The 21,501-nt window shown below is 37.1% G+C and overlaps 1 protein-coding gene across 1 annotated transcript in view; it reads right to left on the bottom strand.

Annotated features, from left to right (window-relative positions):
• cachd1 (cache domain containing 1) overlaps positions 1-19,789 on the bottom strand; it is a 73,969-nt gene extending 54,180 nt beyond the window's left edge. Inside the window, exon 1 of the mRNA XM_055054290.1 lies at positions 19,080-19,789. Coding sequence (XP_054910265.1) covers positions 19,080-19,319 — 240 coding nt within the window. The 5' untranslated portion in view covers positions 19,320-19,789. The remainder of the gene's footprint in view (positions 1-19,079) is intronic.
• Between the last annotated feature and the right edge of the window lie 1,712 nt (positions 19,790-21,501).

Below are 21,501 nucleotides of genomic sequence, written 5' to 3'. Positions count from 1 at the left end.
ATTCTACTAATGTCAGAAATGTCAGGAGGACATACAGATGCACAAAAAGAAGAGTCAAGAATGATACGCTGGATGACTCCAACAGACAGAGTAAAGTTCTTTTCTTCTGAGAAAAGAACAGAACATAACCTTGACATCATACACTTATTTCATTTTTTTTCATTTTCATCATTTATTTTATTTTGGTAAACTGTCCAGATCACCAGAAACAACAAAGAAATAACAATAAATAACCCACAATTTACCAAAAAAGGAATAGGCTGAAGCAAAGCTTATTCTTGCCTATTTATAAAACAAGTTATGTAGCAGATAAACCCATACAGTGTCTGGATTAATTATGATGGACATATCTAATTAGATATTGAAACCACTTTGTACTTCATAAAAACACATTTAATGGGTACCATCTCAAAAGCTTAATATTACACTAAATGGCAGAGGCTCACAAGTCAGAGTGGATTTTAATGTGGCTGATGGTTAAATTCATCAGCCTAAATAAAAAGCCCTTTGGCAGAACGCTGAACCACAAATTGCCGCTGATGGCAGGCAAGCACCTTGCAAAAAATCCCTGTGTGTTATTGTGTGTTTTACTGAGCAAGTTAGCAATACATTGGGTCTGTCATAGAAGTAAACTCTGGTTTGAAGGTGCTAGAAAAGTAAAGACAAATTACAGTTCACGAGCCTCAATTGCAGAACAAAGGTTTGAAACATAAGAAGAAGCGATCTGCAGGCCAACACTAAAGTCACATGACAGGACAAAAAAAAGACAGTAAAGTAAATGTATTTGTTCTCAACATTTTGTATTTTGTGTCCAAACGGTACTCTACATGTGAAAATGCCAAATATATAAATGGACCTCCAACAACCAGTGATTTTGCACTAAGCTGTCTCAAGTTTTTCAACACAATCTCTACAGGGATGTAGCAATAACACCAACACAGAAAAATGGAATGACACTTTATTTTCCAAATTTTTCTTGAGAGCAAATGTCAAGTGCATGTGGTTAGGAGCATTGGGCACAAGCCATTACTTTATGCTTTTCACCACATAAGGTCTTTGAAGTCAAGGTAATGCAATCGTTAAATAACATGGCCCCAGGCCACAGCAACCACACATTAATCGTGTCAGACTAATTGCATGTAATAAAACTTTATGAAAGCAAATTTTAATACAGTGACGCAACTCGGAACAAATATTAAATATGTTCAAAATCCATGGCCATATAAGTTAACAAATCTTCTCAGAAATGTGTTGCAGACCTTTATAGGCTTCCAACGGAATATCTGACATTTGTCTTTCTTGATTTTAGCCTGGAAGCAATAGTGTGCACACACCTTGCATCTGTAGCAGCGCCAGTTCTGTGGTGCATTATGGGAGTAACAACTTGCTGTTAAAGTGGAGCCTGAGTGAAAGGATTTGAAGGAGCGATCAAAGCTGCATACCAAGGCACTTCCATTAAGGTGATAAAAATCAGGCAGTAAAGGGGGAGGAAAACAAAACCTCACACACAGCAGTCAACTTATTCCCACAACAAAACACATAGTAATGAGAAAATTCTACCTTTGTTTGGAAACCATGAAAAGTTCTCTCAATCAAAAGGCTCATCAACTATTGCTTTGGCGTGCAAACAACAAACAGTGTATATGTGGAGTTTTAAGGTCGAAAGACGACTTACTTGCACAGTCTTAAGATTAACACAGAGTTTAGCGATCAATTATACTGAATTATTCTGTGGTCAGTTTGAACCTTTTGACCTATGCTGCCTGTTGGCTCAGTGATGCTGGGTAGAGAGGCTCTGAAGATCAGTTTTCAGGTTCTGTCACAGGTTCCTAATTGAATTTATCTCTGGACTTCAACTGCGCCATTCAAACTGAGGACATGATGACTTCACTTGCCGAAATTGTGGATGGAATCACTGAATAAAAATGGATATCAATGTATAATGTTGAATATTGCAGACGTTGTGTGGTGGAAGGAATTAAGAACGGATCGACAAAAGAATGGTGGAGTATAATGCTTTAAGAATCACATTCATTTCATTAAGTCCCTTTCTTCTTCTTGCTTAAATGTTAAAATTGTATAAAATAGTGTTAAAAATAAATTTGTCTTAATCTGCATAATAAACATTTAAAATATATCAAAGAAAAATACTTAATTTGGGAAAAGAAATTAAAATAAATGTTATCCAGCACTGATTTTAACATCAACCTTCTTTGACCTAAATTATTCCACATACAGTCATTGTTTTGACTGCATGTTTCAGATCATTGCAGAGCATTGGCTACATAGAACTCATCTAAAATGTCTCACAAGCAGTTAATAAGCTAAACAGAAACGTGTGTTACAGCTAAATGTTAACTAACTCAGCATTAGCCACAGGCAGAGTGAAGGTCGCTTGTTTTCTCTTCCTCAGTATTTAAAAACTAAAATCTGTTTGTTGCATTTTATTACAATCAGGAGTTTGAAAGTCTGTTTCAGTAAAAGATAATGTTACTGCTGTAGTTTTCAGAAAAAGTTCAAGATGTTCTGGATCGAAACCGGAAAAAATGTAATTGAATCCATTACAACACCAAGATTTGGAAAAAGCAGTCTCAAGAACATGAACATCTTGATGTCTGCAACACAATCTGTGCTTCATAACATCTGTTTTAGCAGAACTTGGATATATCAAATGAAGTCCAACAAGTGTGTGACAGAACCAACACTGATAGGCTGCAGGCACTGTCCAGAGAAAAAAAAGATACAAACAAATAGAGACCAATAAAACGGTTGATATACCGTTCCTGTTTAAAAAGCGCCTCTCTTTCTGCTAAGCAAAAAGAAAGTCATATGGTCTTAGATGGTTTATGCAGATGGTCTGGTTTATCCTAACCATCTGCTTCCCAGAGTAAAATTCAAGTTATTTTCAAGCATTTTCAAGGCAAGTTGAAAAACTTTTTCAACACCACACTTTGCAGACCAAAATAATACAAATGAACTAAAGAAGACACTTACAATTCAATTTCATAATCAATTTATAACTAATATCTTGTGATATTATGCTACATGTTGCAGTAGAGACAAAGAACGAAAATATAACATTATTACGTTTTAAGTGATGTGTAATTCTATCACGTTTCACACACACACACACACACACACACACACACACACACACACACACACACACACACACACACACACACACACACACACACCGACACTCACACACACACCCCACACCCACACACCTGGTTTGATGAAATTACAAAAGAAAATCTCTAAATAAAATACACTAAGGTATCTGGAATTTAGCAAATGGAAATCATTTTGTGATTTTGGTAATTCTGACATAAACCAAGAGAGGTTTAGTCTGATCACACATCACACTGAGAAAAATTTTTTTAGATATTTTTATCTTCTTAAAATATCTGACTTCAACTGTAAATAACACCTTCCAAATTTAGACTTTTAATACAATTTTAGATCGCCCTGTTTTTACCAATAAACAGTGAATATAAATATTAAAATAACTGCTTCATATTAAACCATTTTCAGGGATTTCAAGTACCAGTATACGAACCCCTATAAACTATTCTGGATTATCATAAAATTCCTGGACACACCTGGAAGGGCTTTCAGATGTGGCTCTTGAATCTTTAACTGTAGAGATGAACAGATAAATCTTCAATGCTCTCAGCACAAGGAGACAGAAATAACAGTGTATATTCTGAGAGAAATGCTGCTAAGTAATCAGCGAGCTCATAAAAATGCTGCCTGGATCCAATCAAACTGAAAGATGGCTCTTGTTTTAGGCTGATTAACCTTTGGAACGGCAAAATGCAGGCAAGCATTAGGGGACAGCATGTGAAAAAAGCAGAGCGTTTAGATTGTATGAAGATAAGAAGCATAAAAGTCAGAGACCAAGAAGACAGAAAAAATCCTGGGGTGGTCTCCTCAGGTTTCTAAGCAAGATGTGAGCTCATGTCTGGCGTGTTATAAAGGTCTCTATGTAGACAGGGGGCTTTGTTCGAACACATGTATTCTCAGGGCAGTTCCACTCACTGATCATTGGAAACCAAGAAGAGGATTAACAGTCATATAATAGAGGTTTTACCTTTGAAAAGCTAAACTTCAGCAACCTTGACTTGATAATCTTTGTTGGCCTGTTTTTACTTGACCTAAAGAAAAACTGTCTAATGAAAGAACATACATTACCTCAAATGTATTCACAAGGCCACTGTAAATATTGTGGTCGTTGCTAAGGTTTGAATGTTAGAGGTATGACGCTACGGTTGAAGAAACTTCACCTTATGCAATCTATCATTAAAAAAATGACATTGGGTTCAACAAATTACGCCAAGATACACAAACTCAGTTTTCAGTTTATTTAGTCTCTCTTATAGTCAAAATACAGTTGTGACCAAATCGAATACTTATAGAAGTGTTGCGTTACAATTTTAGAGCAGCACATTACATTGCAAGATTATGCAAAGGCAAAGAAAATCACTAGAAAACAAAACATGTATAAACAAAAGGGTATTTTAACTCACAAGCTGCTTTTATTTGTATTTTTAATGGAAATAATAATTATGAGAACAAGAAAATCTGGGAAATACTCTAAAATCAATTGACTACATAAAGGAGGACAAGATGATGCAGTAAAAATTACTTCAAGGCATTCAAGAGAATCTAGAACATGTCAAATGGTCTCCTCCTGAGAAGTGTACAACAAAACCGTGTTGCCATTATATAAGAGTGCAGCTCCATCAAACAGAGAGAAAAACTTTTAAACCAAGACCTTGAGACAAAACGTGTTCTGATGGCAAAGTCAAATTCAAGTACTTTATAGGCATTTTTGTGAGTTTAGCAGTCATGGTTGTTTGGGGATAGATTGTTGCATTCAATTGGTTGCGGTTTGTAACTTAATTCAGCTTTCACTAAATCTTAAATTTTTAAAGCTGCAATGCCAGAGCGTTTTTCAATTTATCACTCCTGGTAAGAAATGATGAAGCATAGGGAATAATATGCTTTAGAGTAAGAAAGCATTAGTCTTTATGACATGAGCTCTTTAAAAAGAGACATAATTTGTGTTAGCTGGGAGCTGTGCAAGGAGGGAAAACATCAAGCAACGGTTGACTGTTTTGCAAAAATAAAAAAAATAAAAAAATACAGCAATAAAGACAGAAGAAGTAACAGATTTAAACTTTACACATTAAACAGCCTTTTAATACCACATTCCCAGCAGACCAGCCTACATCTGCAATGTGCTAGAAACTCTTTCAAGCAAATTCAAAGATTCTAAGGGATTGGATGATAAACTAAATACACAAAATGCATTTAGATGTGGATAAATAGAAAAATATATATATAATTTTCTCTAGTTTCAGAAAACAAAATCTACCTGAAACAGACTGATGCAAACATGAAGAAGAAAAGACGGTGTGGAAGTTATTATAAAAAATAATTATGGATAAAATAGAAAGAGGACTGCGTCAGACTGGCGACCTGTCCAGGGTGAACCCCGCCTCTCGCCCGGAACGCAGCTGGAGATAGGCACCAGCACCTCCCGACCCCGTTAGGGAGAAGGGTGACGGAAAATGGATGGATGGATGGATGGATAGGAAGAGGAGAAAAACAAGAATGAGACCAATCATTAAAGTAACCAATCAGTTTGGAAAGATCAAAGAGTTGTTGTTTGGGATTGAGATCAAAGTGAGAGGTGGAAAAAAGTGGAGGAGAAAAAAGAAATGCAAACAAATGCAAACAAAGGAAATGCACACCTGTTGGGTTTTGGATCTTGCAGGGTCAATATTCCCATCAACTGACACACAGCTTTTGCTGAAAATTGAATCTATTCATTGTACATAAAAAGACCAAAAAAAATTCTAAACACAAATAGTCCATCAGAATAAGAGTAATTTATTAAATTTGCATCAATTTGCTATGCTAGGTGCGACCAGAATTTGCACATAAATTTAAATTTTTTCCTCCAACTTGCCTACAATGTTCAGCTACTCTATAATCCAAAAATATAATCCTCCAGATCTATTAAAACCAATTGATGTGCAATTCACTGTTACCATAACTGAAAAACATAACTTTAGAAAAACCCTAAAGAGCAGAAATGGATTTCAAATTCCCTTAGTGTCATCCTCAGTTCATCAAGGAACACCTCATTGTTAAGTATAGCACACATGGATGATGATGCTAGGATTCAGTTTATTTTTATATGCACTAATCTCAGTCACATAAGCATAAACCCCTTTAAAATAGCTGACATTAGTACATAATAGCATCAGACTATACATTTAGGAAGCTTTTCATTGGTTGGGAGCATTTCAGCAAGATACACTACAGACAGAGTGGTTGACAGCGCCTTTGCACCAGCATGTCAACTATGTAAGGCGTGTATGGGGTTGGGGTTGTCTGCTGAATATGCATCAAGTTTTTTTTTTTTTTTTTTTCCTGGGCTGTCTAAACATTGGAAAGCACTCTCCCATTCAGATTCACGATTCAATCGCTGCCGTGTGCAGAATTCTGAGTATGAACAGAGGAGAGGAGTTCCCCAAGGACATTCACAAGTTCCTGGTATGTAAATTGCAAAAGGTTTCACTGTCGCAAATGTGACAAGTAGGGGAGCACAATGCTTCGCTCACGACATATGCAGGAGACATATGACTGAATCTCTCAAAGAAGAATCTCCCATTTGGCATTTCAGCTGCAGCAGTGCGTCAATCAAACTGCATGGTTCTGCATTTCTTAAATATCAAAAAAAGAAATCTCAATATTATGGAGACATGTAGTCATGAGGAAGATTAGGGTATCCTACACCGGCCTATGCATTTTCCTGAAATGTTAGCACATATGGATATGTAATACAGGGTGGCAGAAAGAAGGTTATAGTAACCTTTGAGTCTGGTGAAGAAGGTTATAGTAACCTTTGAGTCTGGTTCAGAAAGAAGGTTATAGTAACCTTTGAGTCTGGTGAAGTATTGAAAAAAAAATAAAAAATCTGTAATCGACTTTTCTGCTCTCCAGAAATAGTATCCAACAGGAAGGTATTCTAGCCATCTTTCACCCTGAAAGATGGCTGCAAGAGGTTAAAAGAAGTCTTGACAAGTCCTAAAATGGCATAATTGGATGTACAGCAAGCTCTTGTGACTGTTGATATAAAATGCATGCATGCCAGGACAAACAACTCACAATTCATAATATAAGAGATAAAAAAAAAAAAAAAGAAAATCTCACAAGTTACTGTGATCAGGCTGTTTCTTATTTTAAAGAACAGATATTATTTTTAGTAAAAGGAACCAAACAAGAACCCACAAATACACTGAAAACCAAATGTTGAAGATCTGGACTTTTTAACCAGCAAGTTGCAATATCTTCTTTCCCTCTTATCAATTGTGCTCAGTTAGATTTTGTTATTGTTTTTCCTCATTCACAAACAATTTTCCCGTTTGCCAATAGAAGGTACAATAATGTACCTTCCATTGTACACTATTTTGTACAATAGATGGTACAACATTCTTTGGTGAGGCAACACATTTACTTTTGACAGATCTTGCTAAAACTCAGCATTTCTAAATTTTAACATTTCTGAAATTAAAAAAACAACAAAGTTCCAGTAAATGTTCAAAAGGGGATGCAAGATTTCCAGTAACACTGCCAAGAGAAGCCAGAAGCCAAGTCCAGCTGAATGACCCGCCAACTTCTGGGCTTGAAAGACTGAGAAAAATTGGCATAAAACCAACCAGCTAATGGTGGTTCCAAGCTAATCATCTGGGGAAAGAAACTTTCAGACATACAGACTACAAATGATAATAAAAGACACAAGACTGGGCTGCTAACTTATAAACCTTGCAAATAGAACTAATTTCACAATTACTTACAAATATTTCAGATATGGAGATGTAATGCATTTTAATGTGTGATTTATCCAATATAGGAATCAATTTTAGAGTGTGTTTTACTGGATGAAGACCATGCAAGCGAATTTGTCCATCAAGTAGCATTCTTATTTACATCCCCTGTTGTTCTTATAAACCAGCAGAGTATTTGTGAACATTCAAGACTAGTCTCTACATTGTTAGTAATCACCCATCTCAACAAATAATAATTAGATGAATTACTTTGAAAGGTTGTGCTAATGCCCTATTGTAAGGGTCACTTCAAGGATTTAACATGCATAGGTGAGTGAATCTTCATTGTGCAGAGCATAATATTGAACAACCCTACAATTCACTCATTAAGACATTTTAAGAGCAACTATTATATTCCACAGCAGCCTATTTTGGCATCTATGGTATTTCTACACACTTGACAGTAGTCCAAAATATTCACGGCGACCTGGCTCAGGTGACCGTTACATATATGCATATGTAATACATATACTTATGCATTACATATACTAAAAAGTAATACCAACGTGTTACTTCACTGAAACTTGCAGAAATGTAGAAGTGAGTCGAGTATCAGTCAATCTTATATCTTATATAAATTACTTGTCTAAGGATTTTTCTCTAAAAGAAGCTATTTTTATGCAATATCACATTTACTGAAAATAAAAAAACATATAATTGCAGTGTTAACTTAAATTTTAAGAACTACAGTCAGAATGGCTTTTTTTCTCTTGCTTATTTTCCTTTATGTATAGATCATCTAGATCATATGAGCCATATTTCTGGTCGAGAGAGATCTTAGCAATTGCTAATCCAACCAGGAGCTGCTCTGTATACTGAAATTTGTATCTGTGTTTTTGTCAAGTGTTTTGGTGTATTTGTGAAAGGAACAATAGAGCAAGTAGGGATAATCTTATATTTTATCTCAACCTCAAAGTCCCGACTGCTCCTCTCTGCTTCCTAATTAGTAAGCTGAATCTCCCATCCCAACCCGACTTTGCCATTTTCCTCCAGCAAAAAAACAAACACTGCACATCTTTTCATCTTCAGAACAGCCTCGTCTTACTGAGGCTCAGGCAGAGATGGCAAAGTTCAACTGATCAGCACAGGTCACCTACTGATTCATCTTCAAAGGTAGAGAAAGGAGGGAAAAAAATAAAACAGTGAACACAAAACAGCAGAGGACACAATTCCACATACCACTACCCAAAAACAACAACACCAGGAGGCAGGAGATGGTCAGGATCGTGTGGAAGACAGACCAAAGCATAACTAGTGCCAGATATCATCTTAGACTGCTGATGAGGCTTTAAGAAAAAAAAAACTCTAGATTTCTTTTACAGAAGCTGGCAGCTCCACTATGCCTGATAACAACAGCCAAACACCTTAGTAGCAGCTTTTTGGTGACACCACAAAATCCCGCATAGTTACAAAATGGTGTCTAAAAGTAGGCCAGTCACAGCGACAAATTTTGCTGGATAACTTGTCCCAGAAATTGAATTTATTGTGTTAAAGGATAGTGTTGTTTTGAGACAATTTTCTAATAATAGAATGGTAATGGCACAATAATGCATGAACACATTCTCAAATATCAGTGACTTCTAAATTCCAATGAATATTTTACACTGGAAGACATTTTAAATATCCAAAATATATCAATAAAACAGAAACAAGTAAACTGTCCTTTAAAAAAAGGCTAATAGAGACCAAAGCATCAGACTAAAAACTTCTGTCATTATTTTTTGTAGATATAAAGGAAAGAAAAAAACAAAAAATTATGCAAATAGAAATTGAGCTCATTTTAACTAATCATGTGTTTAATTGATTTATTGCCTATTGCGACAGCCCTCACTAAAAGCAAGTATATTTGTTCTATTTTGTATTTTTTGAAACATATTTTGGGATGTGTATTGATTGTGAATAAATGAGAATCTTGATTTTAATAAATTTTTTGGCAAACTCAAAGTGCCCAATACTGCATATTGGGGCATATTTTGTGTTTGAACTATTAAACTAGGCAGTAGAAAGTGTTTTTGGAGGGAATCTCAAGTATTCAGGGAACTTAGCTATCATTGTGTTCCCCTTAGCCTCCATTATAACCCCAATACTTGCTTAAAAGTCCTTTAGAAAGTTGCAGAGAAACCACACAGTGCCAGTACCCAACTAAACAAACAAAACCCTCACAGCTTAAGCCCAATATGAACTAGAAAATGTTGGACCCCCACCTTGCTTCAAAATGAAGCAGTCATATAAAGTAACCCAGGTTTTTATGTATAATTTTGAATTTGTGTTGATGGGGAACCTGAACTTTCAATGCACTGCACAAACTTCTGACTGGCACAATCCCTGCCCTACATCCTAAAGTTGAACTTCAGTTCAACAATTTATTCACACTGTAGGAGTGGTTGTCAACATGCAGCACTGAATTTTTCTGACACTGTTGAACAAGTCGATGAGCTACCAGTCAGAAAAAGGAGTTTGTACACTTTGTACAGATCTGATTTAAATTTTTTATGATACTAAATTTCCATGTGGCAACAGACTTATAAATGGTTGTGCAGAAAGAAGTTAAATCAGCTGAGCTGACCTCCATGCCTCTGTGACCCTGAACTTTGCGTGGTGTTTTAGCTCCTCAGGAACTGACAGACTGCACCGACTGTTTTTTTATACATGAGTCTCAGACTCCACAATATGACAGCCTGCTATGCAGAGACTGGATCGGCTGCACAAAATCTCTTTGAATCTTCTTTTTCCCAACCCATTCACCTAACTTAGCATTTTTCCCTCCTGTTCTCTGAACTGCTGTCTGCCTCAGGGAACGACCTGGAAGGCTGCTGTTGCATTTGCAAGGTCACATCTTTACCCGAGAATATGCACCTACTCTCACACAAAAATCCAGGCAGGTATAAAGTATGAATGGACCTTTGAACCTCACAAAGGAACTTCCAGAAACCTCAAAGGTGTCTGTATGCAACTTAGATCTGAAAATGTGAGAAAGACCAGGCATAAGCAGGAAGAGAAAAATGGGGTTAAAAAACTGCGAGAAAAAGAAGTCCAATGTGCGTCTCCACAGTAGGAGTTCCAACTCTCTCCTCATCGAGAATGCAAAGCCTCTTCTGCAGGATTGCGTGAATGTGTACGTGTGTGTGTGAGGGGGATGGGAAAGCAACAAATTCAACTCGTCTGGGGGAGGGAGCTGGTCTCTAAATTCTACTGCTTGTCCCCCCCAAATGCGTATTGTGCCACCAGACCTCCACTCCTTTCAGCTCAGTCATTTTGAAATCTGGGCCCACATGGTCAAAAGATGGCTTCGGTTTTATCATTTCTGCTGTAACACACACAGCAAGGCCTGCAAGAGTCTGAAAGGACACACCAACAACTAGAAAACTAGAAACAGAGGTAAAAAACTGAGTTAGTTCATAAAAACATACGGTTGGTTTTATGAAAATGAAATCAAAAGGCACCATATATGGAATGAGTATAATAAAGTGTAGTTTAAAACAGTTGCTTTCAGGATTCTTCCATATTTTCCATGACAAGAAAAAAAGAAAGAAAGAAAAAAAAAATCACACATTTGCAAAAATCTTATTTTTCAGTGTTATTTTATGCATGCATTTTAAGGTATTCATACGATGGACCGGCGACCTGTCCAGGTTGTACCCCGCCTCTTGCCCCAAATGTCTCTCTGAAAACAGGCACCAGCACCCGACTCAATCCCATTAGGCACAACTGTGTACGAAAACGGATGGATTATAAGGTAGCTCTAACTTGCCTTTAAATGTGGAATCTTCAAGGACTCCAAAGAAAATGAAAGGAAGGAAGGACACAGATGAAAAGATGGATAGAAAAAAAAATGAGTCAATAGTTGGACATATCGATGAATAGATACAGAAAAATGTTATTCACACTGGATGGGTACAACTTTTAGAGACGTTACTTTCTCATACAGGCCTGGAAAACACCCATTCCATAGTTTTCAAAACTTTAGGAATTCTGTTCTTCGGAACCATACATTTATAAACATAAGTAAACAATGACTCAACTTTTTATACAAATCATAGATGAAATGTTAACAAAAATCAAGGCTTTGTTGCCCCTAAATACTGCAGAAGCATTAAACAAAATATCATATTACTTAAGTAACCTCCCTCTAAGAAAAAGTAACTGGGTTTTAGTTCTTGTGGAGGAGAATCCAAACCTGTTAGGGTCTAAAGTTCCTCACTCAAGGAGACCGTCACGGCAGCCATTTTCAGTTTGAAGGAAAGGAAAGCAGTTATGTCAATCAAGAAAATGCCAGACATCTGGTTTGACTAAAGTCGCTTTGGATACTTCTGCACTGAAGTGGCTCCTGTGCTGATTTGGTAATCGGGCCCCAAGTTTAAATCAGTCCCGTTTTTACCACCACCACCACCAGTACACCTCTCTATCGGAAAAAACTGACTGCAATTTTCTGCTTCCTCAAAAATCTACCTCCATCAAGAACTGAAGGAGAGCTGCACTATGACCAATCAGAACAGCAGCATACTTTTTTTTTTTAAGTATGACAAACATTTAAAATAAACAAAAACAAATTGTAAGTAAAAGTAGGGCACTTTTATAACCGAATGCAGAACATGGATACTCCTATCAGATCAACTTGTTTGATAATGAGTTGAAGTCAAAACCTCAACTGAAAACAAAGCTTGGATTGCATTTATGATCATCAAACAAGTTTCTGATAGCTGCAAGTGGCATTTTGATGCATATCAGGAAAAGTCATCAAAAAAAGCGTACTTTGCAGATAGAGAATGTTGTTTTTGTCTAATCAACCGCACTCTGATTTTATCCTAAAAGATATTCAGACTAGACAGGCGTTCTGCGTTTCGGGGAAGATCATATGATGAAAAGAGATAAAGGGCATGAAAACAACATAAGCAGACAGAAAAATGTGAGATATGGCAGGGGCTGCATAAATACTTCAAAACCACTCTCAGTTAAGGCCAAACACAGAGGGGGCCCCTGTTTCTGCTCAGAAATGTGGGAAAAGGATCAAAAAGCGGTCACATAAATGATCCGGCCACGTCAGGACAGAGATTTAAACCACAACAGCTGGTGCACATAGGGAGGAACATCAGTTTTGTGTTCCATTTTAACAGAGTGCAATGAGCTGTACCTACACCAACACATAATTATGATTGATAGAATCAAATGTGTGGTTTCTGAAAAAAAAATTATATTAACGTAAAGTATGCTAAAGGTAAGGTTTTGCTGTAAGAAACAATAAAACCTGATGGCATTTCATCCACTTTAGCCAGTGTCCGCATTAGCATCAGCGTCATTAAGCATAACATCTATTTTAGCAAGATATCCCATTATGGCTTTTGTTGTTGTGTTATGCCTTTTTGTTGTCGTCTTGTGGCCTTTTGCGATTTATTGAACCTTCAGGGCCAATGACAGTCCATTTCACGGCAGTTTCACAGAAGGATTTTGTTTGACTTTCCTATATGTGGATTTAAGTCAAAATGTTGGACTGTTTGAAGATGTTAAGGAAATTGAGTCCATTTGTTCTGTTCTCATAATAACTATTACGTTAGAGGTAGATCCAACAGAACTGATTAATTAAACCCAGGTGTGTTTACAAGACGAGACCTTTAAAGGTTGATACAAGGGAGATTTTATAGGTTTTCAAAGACTACAGATTTCCCAGTGGGACAACAGGGGGGGAAATCCTTAATTTACACCAACTAAAACCAAGCACCTTAAAAGGCAAACACACAGAACTGTGAGTAGTATTTAAATTTTAGTTAGAAAAAGAAAAAAAAAACACTGAAGCTTGGAGATATTCTTTTATTAGCTGCAGCAGGGGAATTAAAATCTATGGCTCTGCCTAAAAACAAGGAAGTTTAAAAAAAAGAAAAATACTCCAAACAATAACAGTTATGGAAGAGAACACAGGCACAGAGATTTCAGCAAATCCTCTGAGGGCTTATAAATCACTGAGACTCATCACGATTTATGGGAGGTGTAAGACGATTTCTGCTCTCGCGCTGCAGTTCAAGGATGACTAATGGGAAGCACCTGTAGCTCTGTAAACCTGAAGACATGTAAAAGCAGGTGAGACAAAAACCCAAACACCAAATGGCATTAATATTTTTTGTATAAAACGTCATGTACAGTTGCTTGACTTATTTAAGGTTTTTTGTTGTCTAAAGGTTGTGGCGAGAAACGCATCAAGCACAAAAATTAGCCAGAAGTCAAAAGAAAATGGATTAGAAAGCAATTATACTCCCAGATGAAGCAATGAGTCTGTGAATGTAAAAGGAACCTTGATGGAGCTCAGAGTGGTGCAGGCAGAGCAGCAAGACGTAAGAAAGCTTTGAAGCTTTTACTGCAGAGAGCGTAGCAGGAATTCTGATGCCCCGCTATATCTCCTCAAATCCCCCACCCCCGACTCTCTCCAACTGGTTCAATATAAAGGGAGGATAAAGAGCAGAGCCTGTGTTTATCCAGCTGAGAAACAATAAAAAGAAAAGTAGTAAAATGAGAAATGGAAGGTTACTAAGAAGCTGGAGGAGGAGGAAAAGAGAAGGAAGGGGGAGTGAGTGTCTGATAAACTTATTAGAATTTCTGAATCCAAGATATAGAAAACCAGTAGGAAAACTACAAGGCTCTACAGCTCTTGGATTGAATCCAAACCAGAAAACGTTACAGACTAAACATAGCATTAATGCAACATCATCTCCTCTTTTCCCTTTTCTTCTATCCATCAGAAATCATAATCAATTTTATATTTATTTTGTGCCGACTAGTTCATGGATCAACCTGGCTCCATTTCAGATCAACATGTTGCAGTTTCATTCAGACAGCTTCGTAACCATAAAGTTTTTAGACTAATATTTAAAACATTGGGTATCTGTACTTCCTTTTGCAGTTCAGCATTCAGAATTATAGTTGAATGTTCATTAAAATGCTAAAATTGCATGTAGAATTTGATATACATGTACATAGTCATCTAAATGTCATATTACACCATATTTTTACTGATTGCAGGTCTGATCTCCAGTGATTCAGGAGTCCCTGATATGACAACTTTGGACCCCAGACTAGACCCCACAATAGATGCCAATGACCCTCAAATGGTAGAACATATTAATTGGAATTGGAGAGTCATATTTTCTGGCAGTAGTACATGACTATGTAACAGAAAGTTGCCCTAAAAGAGTCAAATTCATCCCTCCCAAATGTTGTAATCCATACCTGTCCACTAGGACCCTCTAAAGATGGCTGCATCCTGCCTGGATCTAGTGACTGTATGGCAACAGACAATACAACTGCTATTCAAAGGTGTCGCCCTTTTCATCAACAGCACTTGAAGAAAAAGCTTAAAATCATGACTAGAAAAAAAATATAAAAATCTAACAACAATTGCCAGAGTTAGTCATCAAGAACAAGTTCAGCTAAAAATGGCACAAAAACTGGGATTGCGATTATGTTTCCAATAAACAGATTTTTCATCCAAAACAAATCAAAGTTTGTTGTTCAGAACATTTTCAAAACTTTAAGTTCTATATTGTGTATTTTAAATGAACACATGAACAAGAAGTTAGAAATAGAAAAAAATCAAATCAGAACCACCTTTTAATGAACTCTGCAATTATACTCCAACTGCAGGAGAGAAGTACAATCTTTAAATAAAACGAAGAAAACTTGCCAAGATATGAAACTCAAGAAATCTGAACACTAAAAAGAGCAAAGCGTCATCAGGTGGACTGTAGTTCCCAGTTTCCTTCACGTCTCGTGGGAAACTCAGCAACAGGCTGGCCAGCCTCAGATTACACAGCTGTAAAAGAAAGAGGGGTGGAGCAGAGATGACTACAATTACATTTTAAATTCTGATTATGGGACACTCACTCAGAAATCTTTTATGAAACTGAATCTTTAAAAACCACGCAGCTTAAAAAACAAACTCTTTTCCACACAAAGGGGGCTGAAACAATAAATAGGTTTAAGATTTAAAGTACATTGAAAGAAAATAATCCTAAATTTTTTATGTTTTTATAACAATAAATCTTACCACTTCTATACCAACAACCAGCAATAAAGACAAGAATATGTGAAGTGAGAGAAAAATGATAAAAATAAAGATACCTTTCTTTGAAATATAACTTCCAGAGAAATGCATTTCAGTTCAGTCCCTTTGGATCCATATTTTGTCTTGTACAGAAAAATCAAGACTGACAATTTTTTGATGAATCTTTGCGAAAAACTCCAGCAATCTGGATGTGTGAACATCAATTCAAGTATTCGCATAGATTCTCAATTGGATATTTGTATGAACTTGGATTGTATATTTAAAGTTGTTGGAAGCTTTCATGGTGATGTTTTTATTTTAGAGTTTTGCAGGAGGGTAACAAACAAATCCTTCCCATTTCTTACAGATAGTCAGAAATTTCTAACGTTCTCCTACAAACTCTGAGACTTTCAAAAACAGGTGGATTTATAGATCCAACAGGTGGACTGTAGTTCCCAAAAAAGGAATTTCTGAATGAAACCGTTTGCTGTAGATTTTGTTTAGCAGTATATGATTTTTCTTGGAATTTAATATAAAAAGTTTAACTACAACAAATTTTCTTCCACTTCAAAATGCTGCACATTATATTGATGTATGACTAAAACCTGTTGAAATTAGTTGTAGCTCGGCAAAATGTGAAAATGTTTAACAGTTATGCATGCTTTAACAAGGCATTGTGTGATAGTAAGTTAGATGCTCCCTTTAGGAAAGTATTTGTGCCTGAGCAGAACCGAGAAGAAGTAAGAATACAAGAAAGAAAAAGCAATACATAGCTTTTTCTTTGATAACTCCAGACAGTGTCAGACGTTTTCAGTCTTTGCAGATAATGAAAAATCAGTATAAGTGATATATTTGCTCTAAAAGCCTGTTAACCTTTATTCATGTTCTATTTTCACACCAGCAGCTGTAAGTAAGAAACAGCACTTCTAATTTACCATAAATCTTTCTTGCACATCACAAGCAGAAGCAGGAAGCTCATGGGATCAAATCCACACAGAATCTCTTCCAGGCTGATCTGGACAGCTGCTTTCTCACATGCAGCTCATGTGAGGGCTGCAGGGAGTGACTAAAAGCAAAAATTCAGTCATGTTCTTTAGTTACAAAACATTTGAAGAGAAGAAGAGAAAAGAAAGTAACACCTCATAAGTAAAAAAAATTATTGAGTTTAATAGAAATTCTTAAAATGTTTTAATTTAGAATTCATGTGAGACTGCAGATTCCTGCAGTCTCACAGCGTTTTCCCTGCATGCATGTCTGTTATATATGTGGCGGCACAAAACACATCACTATCAGTCGGCTCAGCTTCCAGCTGCGACAGATTCTCACAGCTTATACAACAACATGACAGCTCCGGGGAGTTTACCCCGATGCTCTGGGGTGATGCTGAATGCCACTTTTGGTATGAATATTAAATCACTCATAAAAGTTTAAAGTGAGACTGAAAAAAGCTAAAATTACTTCTAATTAATTACATCTTTGTAGTTGACAGAACGGTTTTTCAGTCATTTGAGAGAGAGGAAAAAAACAGAAGCAGCCATTAATTCTCTGCGTTTGCAGGCAGAAAAAAAAAACGAATAATGCCGAGACAAAGCACTAGAAATAAGAGTGAGAAAGAGAATGAGCACAAACTGGGGCTCTGGGAAGGAATGAGCAGTGACAACAGCGGGTCTGCCGGGATCAGAGGAAGCCCTCAAAGCCGACTCCCGGTGCTGGGATGAAGGTGGCTCAGTGTGGAGGCAGAGGAGATGAAACAGCGTTTGGGGCCTCGGCTCCCCTGCTGCCTTTGCCTCTGTGCTCCAGGCCTGTGAGCCCCTCTGCCTCTGAAGTGCAAAACACTCCCCGACCCCCTTCCCCTCCCTGAAGCAGTCACCACCCCTACACCCTGCCATTTGGTGTGTTTAAGGGACTCTGCATGGATGGACATGACAGGGTATGGATTTAAAGGTGTTCGTTCTGTCTGCTTCCAATTAGTTACGGCTGGAACATAAAATCCTCCTCATTAGTGGGAAGAGTTGAGGAAAATTAAATGCATCAACTTATCGGCTGAAAATCGAAATCAGACTTTCTCTTGTTTGGTGGATCAATCACCAGCAGCCCCCCTATTCATTAAATGCATCGAAAATAAGAAATCCCACCATATGCAGTTAAAGAACACACCAGCAATCTATTTTCTGGTGCATTTTAGTTTTAAGTTTAGTAAAATAAATAAGGAAAAGAAAAGCTGATAAAGGTTAGGGACACATTGCTTGGATGGACATGACAGGGTATGTAAATATGTAAATGGAGATAAACTTGTAAATCTCACACTTTCTTCTCTAGAAATGATAATAGAGCACATTTGTTCCTCTTCATGTTTTATAAAATACTTTTAAATTGGTCAGACTCTGGCAATCAACATGTCACGCTGTGAAGAACCCTGAAATTCCAATAATTACCTTAAAAGCAGCATTCTGTTGTTCTGTGCATTCACGGAACATTTTCAGATTTTTTTATTTATTTATTTTTTTTACTGCAAAACAACTTATCTTTATCTGATGTTTATCAAACTCCAAAGGGTGCATAAGAGCACATAAACGATCTGTGCTGTCAGTGATTAGAATAGATTGAAGAAATAATTGGCCCATTTCGATCTCTAACAAGCTGATCGGTGCATTTCAACAATTAACACATCTGAAGGAACTTTAGATGACTCTCTTGGGGGAGAAAGGCCTTATCTGTGATTTAACCATTATCCGCAAGAAATAAAAAGAAAACAAGGAGATTTTCACTGACTGATTTGTGAATGCTGCATTTAGACCCCCCCCCCCCCCCCAAAAAAAAAAAAAAAAAAAAAAAAAACAATTAAATGCATTGCAGACTCATGAATCAGCTCTGAGACACAGCCTGTTAGCCTTGATTACAGGGTCCCGTCTTCACATAATTAGTTAATGTCTCCTGATGTGATTCCTTATCAAGATTTATCGGTGCTGATGCTCCACATTAATGCTCCCAAACTTCAAAGCATTGCTTTGGCTCTGCAACGCCAAAGCTTTTTGTTTCTTAACACCCCAATGCTTTTCTCGACACGATTCTTATGTCTATAGTATTCCAGGTGCAGGCCTCCAAATGAGGGTCAAAACGTGAATCAAATGCAACTATTTTATTACCTGCATCGTGAAAACTCCCAGCTCCTGTGAGGACAGCTTTTTCATTTGCTCCGCCAAAACTTGCGCTTCTTCCAGGATGGAAAACTCCGTCTCGGCTCCGCAGTATCCACAAGAGAGAGCCGAGCAAATCAAAGCGAGGCGCCACGAAAAAGCCACCGAGCCGCCGCGGAGGGGAAGGTGTTTATCCCGGAAAGCAGCGCGAGTCCTCGGCGTGCGAGCCTCCGCTGTCCGCCTCGCCATGATGGCAGGAGGTTTTACAGCGCTGGAGGAAACACTGCGTGTGAACTGAACAGGCGGTGGAGAACAAACAAACAAACAAACAAGAACTTCAAGGGAACTTCTTTTTACAACTTTCCAGCGGAGAGTGAGAGTGTGCTTTCTCCCCGGCAAGAAACTCAAGTCCTCCCAGCAATGCAAACCATCGCGCCTCCTTCACGTCCCCGAGGAGAGCGAGGGACATCCATGCGGAAAAGTAGATATGTTTATGCTGCTTTTTCCTTTTCTTCCTTTCACAGCGTTGCTCCCTCCTCTAGTCGTCGTTCCAACTCCTGGAAGTCTGGCAAAGTGTGTGAGAGCCGGAGATTCACCACAATGGGAGTGAAAGGAGGAGGCGTGGAAACAGTAAGGAGTCCCACCGGCGCCTGGATCTCTCGATCAATGGATCAGGGGCCCGTGACGCGTTCACTGTTGCTGCGAAAAACAACAATCGAACAAACGGCTCCAGTCAAATTAACTGTAAACACATTAGAATACATTTTTGTTTGTTTTGATATATAACATTTACTTTAAGAAAAAAAACATTTGCATGTTTTGCTAACTGAGCATGATTTTTGTTTTACGCAACGTATTAAAAATAAGTGGACTACAGTGGCCATCGAGAAAATACTGACCTTTTCCCTATTTTGTTTTCCCTTTGATTTTGAAGACATTACTGATAAGTTAAAATGTCACCTCATTTGTGCTATAAAATGTGACTCAGATAATCATCTTTAGTTTTTTGAAGCCAATTCTAAAATAATAAAACGAAAATAACAACATGGCTCATTTATTGTCGTGATCCACAGCTCTTTGTGTTTCTGGTTCTCACTTGGTCAGTATTCTGACAACTCCTTTGTTTTGTTATTGCTATTAAGTTCTTTCTCACACTTTATTCATCTGTGTTTGGTTTCTTAGTTAGTCCTGATGTTATGCTCTTTATGGATTTCGGTTTAAACAAAACAAGATAATGATCACAACATGACAAAAAATATGTGAAATATTTAATCAACAAAGAGCTGGAGAGCTAAATATAAACTGAACATGTACAAAGTGTGTTTCCTAATTATCTCTTCATTCTAAAACCAACTTGAATCTTCATAAGACAAATTGTCCTATTATTAAACAATGCAGTCCCATTCAGTTTATTATTCAAAATAGTTGAAAAGAGACGACAGTTGCTTGTGTTTTGTGCTGCTGACTTTACAGTAATCCCTCACACTGAGCATGCATGTTCAATAACAGAAAGGACAATGTCTCTTTAGCAGGAAGAAACCACCAGCAGCAACAAATTACCACTGAAATTTATGTCCTTTCGATGTTGAGGACAGAGTTAAGAATTAATGGCAGCAGCTCCTTTAGTGGCCGTTAAACAGATAAATAGTGTGCCTGTTTTTAAGCCTAAAGGATGAATGACAGCACCATATTCTTTTAATATATATATTTTTACATAGATTTTATTTCCAGACTCTTCATGCTATTCTACTTTTTTATTTGATTCTAGATTTATCAAGGTTGGCTAAAACAGAGTCCACAATATTAAATCATGTACAAAGAAATGAAAGTGGGATTAAAAATGTTTAAATGTTTTCTTTTTAGCACAGCTTTACAGAGCTGGAGACATTAAGTTTACATAGAGTCGAAAGATTGCATCCTAAATTGTTCATTGTCCTTCTTTCTTGAATTCATATGAGACGTAACATCAAAATAATAATATTGCATGTCATTAATTAAGTTGTGCTCATTTAAATAGCTCTAACAACCAATATGTTCTTTATTGGTTCATACAAACAGACCTCCTCAAATGAACTAAAATATTTGTAGACAATGTATTCTTACATTTTCTTCACACCTACTTAATGTTCATGTATGAAACTTTTGACAAAAAACAGCTCTTCATGAAGAGAGTCAGTGTAAACATGATTTCGCCTCCATTTTAACTGAGGTAAAAAGTTAGCATTGTTTTCATTTATTGTGTTTATTTTAATAAAAATGGAATTCTTCAGAAAACAGCCAAACATCCGTCCGAAAAGAATCCAGTTCTTGTTTTCCATGCAACCAACACAGGGAGCAAAGACTTTGTAGATTTGTTCATTTCATGTTTTAATCCATGACTGCAACATCAGAACGCAAGGAAGATAGTGGGTTCATTAAAGAATAGTATTGT

This window comes from Poeciliopsis prolifica, unplaced genomic scaffold, assembly GCF_027474105.1.
Source record: "Poeciliopsis prolifica strain line A6 unplaced genomic scaffold, Auburn_PproV2 SCAFFOLD002, whole genome shotgun sequence".
NCBI lineage: Eukaryota > Metazoa > Chordata > Actinopteri > Cyprinodontiformes > Poeciliidae > Poeciliopsis > Poeciliopsis prolifica.
This window is presented reverse-complemented; position numbering and strand designations above follow the sequence as displayed.